General features: G+C 34.1%; 1 protein-coding gene across 1 annotated transcript; it reads right to left on the bottom strand.

Annotated features, from left to right (window-relative positions):
* Window positions 1-5,465: 5,465 nt before the first annotated feature.
* On the bottom strand, window positions 5,466-8,131 carry LOC141716933 (uncharacterized). Its single transcript, XM_074519086.1, has 3 exons — window positions 7,877-8,131; window positions 7,683-7,771; window positions 5,466-5,957 (listed from the first exon to the last, which is right to left on the bottom strand). The coding sequence occupies exons 1-3, from the start codon at window positions 8,031-8,033 to the stop codon at window positions 5,826-5,828; spliced, it is 378 nt and encodes a 125-aa protein (XP_074375187.1). The 5' UTR covers window positions 8,034-8,131; the 3' UTR covers window positions 5,466-5,825.
* Window positions 8,132-8,460: the final 329 nt, after the last annotated feature.

The raw sequence follows: 8,460 nt of genomic DNA, 5'->3' as shown, positions 1-8,460 counted from the left end.
CAATTGCTGGTACATATCCTAAGCGCAAGAACATGACGGGGCCATGTTTTTTGGCCAAGTGATTTAGAGCTCGATGTGGAAGGCTGCCTAACATGTGGAGGTGTCCTAGGTGATGGTTTGATGGCGGTCCAATATCGATGGAGGAATAACCACAAGGCTCCAAGGATGACTGGGATAATGAAGATGCTCAGGGGAGACATTTGTCAAATTTTTGTGTTTCTGCTGCTTAGCTTAAACCCAGCAAATGTCAGGCTCGTCAGTTTCTGTCTCACACATACAAACAGACTTTTATTGACCCTATCATTTTCTAGGGTCCTTGAAAGTAAACAGCATATGTATTGGTACATTTTGACTGAGATGTCCAAGTGAGGGAGGATGTACAAGGTGAGTTTACTGAGGAATTAAATACAAGGGTAGTTTAGTCTTTGAGTAGGTATTGAGTTCTATATAAAGTCCAACTTAATTTCATTTTAGATAGATTTGATTTACAATGTAGTTCTTCTCAGATACAGAGCACAAGATATAAACATATTTTCCTGTTAAATATATGATCCCATTGGGGTCTTCCTCTAACACCTTAAGTTTTTAGATGAGTTGGTTACTCAACATGGTATCAGAGCTTAGGCTGGCGGGAGAACTAAGGTTCGATTCCCAGCCACCCCCAACATTCTCACAATTTAATGTGGACACTAAATGCAAATAATACCCCAAAGATGGGCGTCGGTGTTCCACTCTTCGACCCATAAATGGGCTTTCGAGTGAGGGGAGTGTTAAATATATGATCCTATTGGGGCCTTGCTCTAACACCTTAAGGTTTTAGATGAGCTGGTTATTCAACATAACTAAGGTTCGATTTCCAGCCACCCCCAACATTCGCACAATTTAATGTGGACACTAAAGGCAAATAATGCCCCAAAGATGGGCGCCGGTGTTCCACTCTTCGACCCATAAATGGGTTTTCGAGTGAGGGGGAGTGTTAAATATATGATCCTATTGGGGCCTTCCTCTAACACCTTAAGATTTTAGATGAGCTGGTTATTCAACATGGTATCAGAGCTTCCGGTTCTCCAGACCAAACAATTTTATAAGTACTGTCCTTTCGTAGTTGCTTTAAGATGTTGGCGGTAAAAGCTTGATTACAACAATAAGGTTGACGATGGTCATGTGTATTGATGATTTTCGTATATGTTTATAGTATATCAGTGAAATTTAGGTGATAAAGATGAGATTTTGATTTTATTTTAGATCTAGCAATCTTTTGCACATGAGGTGTTTGATAAACGTCTAAGTGAATTTACGTTTTTGATGCACAACTATCTCAACGAAGAAGGGGCAGCTTCATGGTAAAGTTCCATCTTTCAGGAGTAATGTGACGGTCAAAGTTATTGGTAACGTGGATATAGGAAAGGATATTGGTCCTAGTACACCACCAAAATGTGTGTTTTGTGTGTGAAAGCATAAACAAATAGAGGTGTTTTTGAGCTGTTCTTCAAGTTAATGACATGGTGAGAAAATGAAGTACTGAGTCAAGTGGAGATGAGAGTCCTGATTCTCAACAAGTGAGTATAGGCTGTTGTGGTGGTGGTGCACCTCCGCAACAACCACATCAACAACAACAAGGTGGCAGTGGTTATGCTCCATAGCACCAGGCAGGTGGAAACCAAGGTCACGAAGTTATGGAGGCAGCTGAGTCAAAGGGGTAAAATGGCTTCTCAGCAGTACTATGGAGGGGGCCCCCATTACATTCAGCCGCAAGATAGGGGAACACAGCAACAAAAGCAGCATACTCGATAGCAGCTATATACTCCGATAACCAACCGAGGTGCACACAAATCGGTATCTATATATTCTGCACTCAAGAACTACAAAGAAACAAGCCCAACTAAGTTTATCTCATTTTTCATCTTATATACAAGTTTGTATATATTTCTTGTGCTGTCAAGGTCTGAGATATTGTCTATTGGGGTCGATTTCGGAGTTGGGATATAGTTAAGGTTGTGATTTCTGGAAGCAGAAAATTAGATTGTAGTTGATCCTTTTAGTTTTCGAAGTGCCTATCTTTTGATAGGCTCAAGTGTGTGTGGAATCACCTTATATGGTGTGTGTGTTTTTTGACTTGGAAATTGCCTTGTGATCTAGATATTAGACTACCGGATTGATTCATTAAAGTGCTAGATTGTGATTGTCAACTTAAGTTGTACCTCAGTTAGGGTAAGGTTGGGTTTTGAGGAGTTTGAGATTGTGACTTTGGACATAAGTAAAATCTACAGTATTGTTGTGAAGTCGGAATGAGCACAGGAACATGGTGGGTGCATGGTTAAGACTCAAGAATTTGTCTCAAAATTATGCTATATTTGCTTCTTGTGTGATATTGTACAATATCTCGCTGCTTTTCATCTCCACCACTGGGATATGAAAAGAAGCTTATACCAGAAGTTGCCAGCATACTAAAAAAGGAAGGAACAAAATTGTTCTACATAGCTTTGCTGACAAGGATTCTCAAAATTTAAAATTTATGATGGAGTTCAGCAAGAGGATCAATGTCGAAGGAAATGGATCAGGGAGCCAGCTGGTTGAGAGATTCATGGACACAGGTTTATGGAAGCATACATAATAAAACTGGAGTATCTAAATCGAAAGACAATTCTAATGGAACGATGGAAGGGAAAGAGAAATCAAAATAAAGAGAATGGAACGATGGAAGGGAAAGAGAAATCAAAATAAAGAGACAGTGATGATAATAGAAGGGAAAAATGAAAAAGTAAACACAAGAATAATAGAAGGAAAAGACAAAAACGGTAAAGAGGAAACGCGCGGCAAGAAACTTGCAGCAGCGCCTAGGGCTGTAAAAGAGGTTGAGGAACCGAGCCCTGATGTCTGTAGTCTTATTAATATCCAGCTCGCAAAGCACGGTGAAACGTTGAGTGGTGGAGCCTCTGGAATAAAGCACCAGAATAAGTCCTCTAAAAAAGGGAACAACGAAGATAGGCGGGCTCTAGTTGCATATTATGATGAGGTGAAGGAATTGAGAAGCCGGAAGAAATGGTTACCAGAGACTAGAACGAGAAAGGGTTTTCTATGAGGCTGCTACGAAAACTTCAAGAGACTCAAAAGCCAAAATGCTCTGAAACAGGTTGAGGCAGCTCATGCACCTACTTCCAGTTCACTTTCTAGTGAAGAAAAGGAAAAGAAGCGGCTCAAGTTCTAATAGCTGTTGAAATTATACATATCATTACTCTCATCTTTCCCTGGTTGAAAGGTTGGCCGCATTCGCTGAGCTCGAGAAGAAGAAAGACCAGCACAGTAATCAGATGGAAAAATGGCAGAAGTTGTTGAAGGCTTCAAATTCAAATTGAAGGGTAAAAAGGAACTACAAGAACTCCAGAATGAGCCGGAAAGTTACAATGGTCTGTTGGAGATTCAAAGTGAAGAGGTTTCTATAGCGATGATGATTATGAAGTCAGAATAAGCTTAAATAAAGCTTGTTGATGAAAAATTTGAAAAGGAGATGCACAACCATCAGAGTTTTAGTGCTATAAAAAGAAAAAAAAACACATGTTGAGTTGGCTGAGAGAATAACTGAAGCCAGTAGTGTCAAAGTTGAGCATGAGCGGAAATCAATGGCAAAAAACCTAGAGTTAGGCCTCAGATAAAGCCAAGAAACTTCTATGCAGAAAGTAAGAGTTTTTAAAGCTCTGTAAAAGTGTAAAAGAGCAAGTTGAAGAAATACGCACTCTGCAGAAAAGAATTTGCTAGGAAAGTTTGAGCTCTCCAATATTCCAGCTGCTCCTTACTGAGCTTGTTCCCTTTGTGGGTTGTGCCCTTCTGATGGGTTTTTGAAGCCGAGAGGTCACTCCCTTGACTTGACTGAGTACTCGTGCATGTTTTGAGCTCTGTGAGCATTTACAGTTGAGTTTGCATAGTGTCAAGTTGGCTGATATTGTTGAAGCCGAGAGGTCACTCCGTTGAAGTGACTGAGTACTCGTACTTGTTTTGAGCTTTGTGAGCATTTACAGTTGAGTTTGCATAGCGTCAAGTTGTCTGATATTGTTAAAGCCGAGAGGTCACTCCATTGAAGTGACTAAGTACTCGTGCTTGTTTGAGCTCTGTGAGCATTTACAGTTGAACTTGCATAGCGTCAAGTTGGCTAATATTGTTAAGCTCTGGGAGCAATTGTTCTCAAATAACAAGCAAAGCCTGGATTCCTTCGATAGCAATCAAAGCCGGGGTCCTTTAATGGCAAGCAAAGTATGAACTTAAAATGAAGTTAAAGCAGTCTTTTAATGGTAAGCAGAGTTGATTGTCTAGTCATCAATTGGAAGAACATGGACTAGTTAGTGCATGTTTATATCTTCAAGCTAAGAGTTTCACTTTGTTCTCACTTATTAGCTTGAGGGGGAGTATTGAGGAATTAAATACAAGGGTAGTTTAGTCTTTGAGTAGGTATTGAGCTCTATATAAAGTCCAACTTAATTTCATTTTAGACGGATTTGATTTATAATGTAGTTCTTCTCAGATACAAAGCACAAAATATAAACATATTTTTTATTTGTTCTGCTTCTTTGTTCTTCGTTCTTCCGTTAAATATAAACAATCATTTAGATAAATTTATGAAAGTTATCAGAGTTAGTACAAGTTAGGAATTTCCGACTTGTATTATTTTCATGTTTTCAAGTGATGGCTCCATCACCAACCCAATAAAATTCGAATTATAAACATTTTAAAGAAATCAGGTGGATGATGGAAACGACAAACTATAAAGTCCCTCTAACTTAATTATATATTAATGACATAATCGAACCTACATGATCAATCCGACATTTTTTTTGATCAAGGATTAAATGGAGTTTCAATCCCACAAAAAACGTAGTTCCAAATATTTGACGATTTTGAAACATCTAGATTTTCTTAATTATTAAGCATAACAAACTAAAACTGAATTATTTTTTTAAAAAAACATGTTTTTTTTTCTAGCTGTAACAACCCGTACTATTGGTGCACATTTTTCGAATTTATGACTTGTAAATTGTAGTTCTTGTGATTCAAAGTGCTGGCTCCCCAGTCCACCTTAACACCATTCCAGAAGCTACAGTGTAGTTCCTGATGTTCTGACACTTCCCAAAACATCTAAAGATTCCTCCAAAACCAACAAAACTAGCTCTATTGAAAATAAAGATATTAAATATCATCGACATAATCTTAACTGCATGCTTCAGTTTTACAATATAGTTGTAGAAATCTCTTACAATGTGAGGCACAAGGCAGAAGTGAGAAGTGAGATCAGCACTTTCTGAACAACATCTCAATTTATAAAGTTTCTGGCATCAAGTTGGGAATGCACATAAAATATTCTGAACTTTAGCAGCAAAAAACTCCCATTTAACGGAATAAAGGGCTATGATATGTTAGAACCTCTTAAGATAGGATATAGCAGACAGAGTTATGCTATAAATTCTAAGGGAACATAGAAGCTTTGTAAGTCGCAAGCTATGTATTGTAAACTACATCTATGGAGAAAACAAACGAAATAAAAATCAGAATGCAACCAAAGTCACCCACAGTATGAATAGTCACAAATTACATTACTCCAAATCAAGTCAACTGCTGTTCCTGTAATCCCCAAATCTAGATCAACCTGGGAATAGAACTTTGCTTTGATGTATAACATTGCATGCAACATCAATTTGACAAAAGAGTGAAGTATATCTTCGAGCAGATTCAAAATCGATATCATTCTTCAAAATTAATTAGGTAGAGAGAAATGGGAATGATATACCATTTCCAACAAAGCAATCAAATCTATCACTCAAAGAAGCTTCACTCTTTCAGAGGGCTTTGAAATCTTTGTCTAAAGCATCAAACACCTTCTGCAAAGTTACCTCTTCCACTAAAACAAGTTTTCCCCTTGATTTAGAACCCGAACCAATAGATACCTGCCGTCTTTTAACACCCAAAACCTTTAAAGATGTAAGACAAATTACAAGATTAGCATTTGGAATGGCAAGTATACTTCTTAATTTTGTTAATTTAAAATTTTAAATGATATAATTTCATGATAATTATATTAGTAGACGTATATGTTCATAACTTTTTAAAACATTTAAACTTATTTAAAGTGATAACATTGGTAAGTAGGGAAATATTTTTATAACGAAATTATTATTTTATTAAGGATAAAAATATAATGTCTTCATTATGTTGGTACCTTAAAAAAATATTATTTTAGCAATTACTTAATCGATTAACTATAACTCCATAAAAGATATTTGAAAAAGACAATATTACTGATTGAACGATATAGTTGTATTGATAATTTTATGTGTATTTTAAAAGAAATAATATTTATGTTCTAATTAAAATTTGTTTTTTTAGTTCATATCAATAGGATACGAATTATACTTAGTGTAATATTAATTTGGTTTATCTCGAATAAGTGGTTTACATTATTTTATAACCCAATGCTCAGTACACCGACCAAATCAAACTAATGATTTTTAGTTTATTTTTAATTTTTCTTAAAGTTTGGATCAATAAGATAATTTTGTTTTAGATTGAGTAATTAGTATATATGATTTTATTTTTGTTGGTCGAATTGTATTTTTATTTTAGTTTTGTGTTAGTCTAAATCAATTGTATAATTTTTTTTATCATGTATAAGTAAAATATATTATTTTATTTATCCAAGTTCATTAGTATAATTTTTTAGAGGGATTGATAGTATTATTATTTTATCTTAACCAGAGTCACATTATATATTAACTAAATCTTAAAAATTATATATAGTCTGCTTAAATGTAATTTAGTCCGAAGTAATAAATTAGAATAATATAAATTCGATATGAATTAAAATTTAAATTGGTAGAAGAAGTTGAATTTAATATAAATTATAATGATATAGAGTTCGATATAAAATATAATTGAAATTGGTAAAGTAATAGAGAAAATTGACTTCAATATCCTTTAGAATTGGAGTTGATCGACCCAATAGTTAGAATTAAATAATTAAATAAGGATAATTAAGTAATTTAAGTAAATACTGACCGACCACTACCAAACTTTTAATATTTCGTCTATTATAATATACAAGCATAAATCCCGTGCGATGCACGGGTTTCCATTAATATTTTAAATTTTTATTTATCAAGTTATATTATATTTTTAAAATATTTATATAAATATATAATGATTATAAATTTTTAATAAAAATAATAGAATAACATGTGGTCGTAATTTAGTAGAATAAATAGACTATTTCTAGTAGTTTAACAATTTAGCAGTTTAGCAGATATGTAACACTATTATTTATATCTTTTAATAATATGATAAGTTGTATTCGTAGTTTACTAGGATAAGTATACTATATTTAATAGTAGTTTAATAATTTAATAGTTTATTAGATATATAACACTATTTATTAATTTTTGTAATAATCAAAATTAGGAAATTATCGTTGAACCAAATCGTTGAACCAAATTATCTCTATTCCGGCTATTATAATATAATATAGTATAGATGTAATTCATAGTATAGTATTCGTATAAAAAAATCTCCCTAAATGGTGCCTATTTCCATTACCCTAAAAACAAACAGTACTTAAAAAAACAACAAAATCAAAAACAAATATAAACTTGAGCAACGTTATACGAAAAATAAAAAGGAGGGAGGGAGGGATAGGAAAATACGGAGCTAATAAAATGAAGAAGAGCAGCATTAGCTTCACCATCTTTGGCAGGAGCGTCAATTTGAACACTTAACGCCTCATCATTAAAATCTGCAATAAAGTCATCAATCAATAAAATATTTACACATACAAAAGAGTGACTACTAGTAGTTTAATATGAGAAGCGAACATGAGGGTAAGTGATTAAGTAAGTACCAGTGATGGAAGCGAGTTTGGAACCGGGCTTGGCGTGAATGGTAATTGCAACGGAGGAAGGAGTCACGGCGCGTATACACGCCGGATATTTGCTCGGAGACTGAGTTGACTCGTTCGAGTTGCCCTTTTCTTTTCCCTTTCCCTTCTTCGGAGCCATCAAGAACAAAATTAAATAATTTTAAAATTTTAACATGATTACTAAATCCACTAAAATTTTGCTTCATAAAATAATCTTAAATTACCTACTAACCCTCACTAGCACCCTGACTAGTTATATGTGTATCACACAAAACCACAATGCATTTTATATTCATTTTGTCATTAATGTGTCTTCTTCAAATTAATGCATGTCTAATAATTTGTTCTATGTTTATTTTTATTTAATATTCATAATATTGACTCAACATATCTCAAATACTTTAATTATTTCCTAAAATTTTAGTATCCAAATTATCACATAAAATGATGATAAAAAGGCTAAAACAAATATACTCCATATTTCATTTTAGCCGCCGTTTGATTCTTTTTTTTTTTCCACTCATTTCAAGATGTATTGAATAATTAATTCAAAAAATCTAAAATTT

Source organism: Apium graveolens, chromosome 4, assembly GCF_009905375.1.
Source record: "Apium graveolens cultivar Ventura chromosome 4, ASM990537v1, whole genome shotgun sequence".
Lineage (NCBI taxonomy): Eukaryota > Viridiplantae > Streptophyta > Magnoliopsida > Apiales > Apiaceae > Apium > Apium graveolens.
This window is presented reverse-complemented; position numbering and strand designations above follow the sequence as displayed.

What these genes read in the sequence shown, in the direction of transcription:
- LOC141716933 (XM_074519086.1), bottom strand. Translation starts at nt 8,033, where the DNA reads ATGGCTCCGAAGAAGGGAAAGGGAAAAGAAAAGGGCAACTCGAACGAG. An exon ending in CAAACTCGCTTCCATCACTG is followed by an intron (nt 7,772 to 7,876) that starts GTACTTACTTAA and finishes ACTTTATTGCAG; the next exon opens with ATTTTAATGATGAGGCGTTA. An exon ending in TTCTTCATTTTATTAGCTCC is followed by an intron (nt 5,958 to 7,682) that starts GTATTTTCCTAT and finishes ACATCTTTAAAG; the next exon opens with GTTTTGGGTGTTAAAAGACG.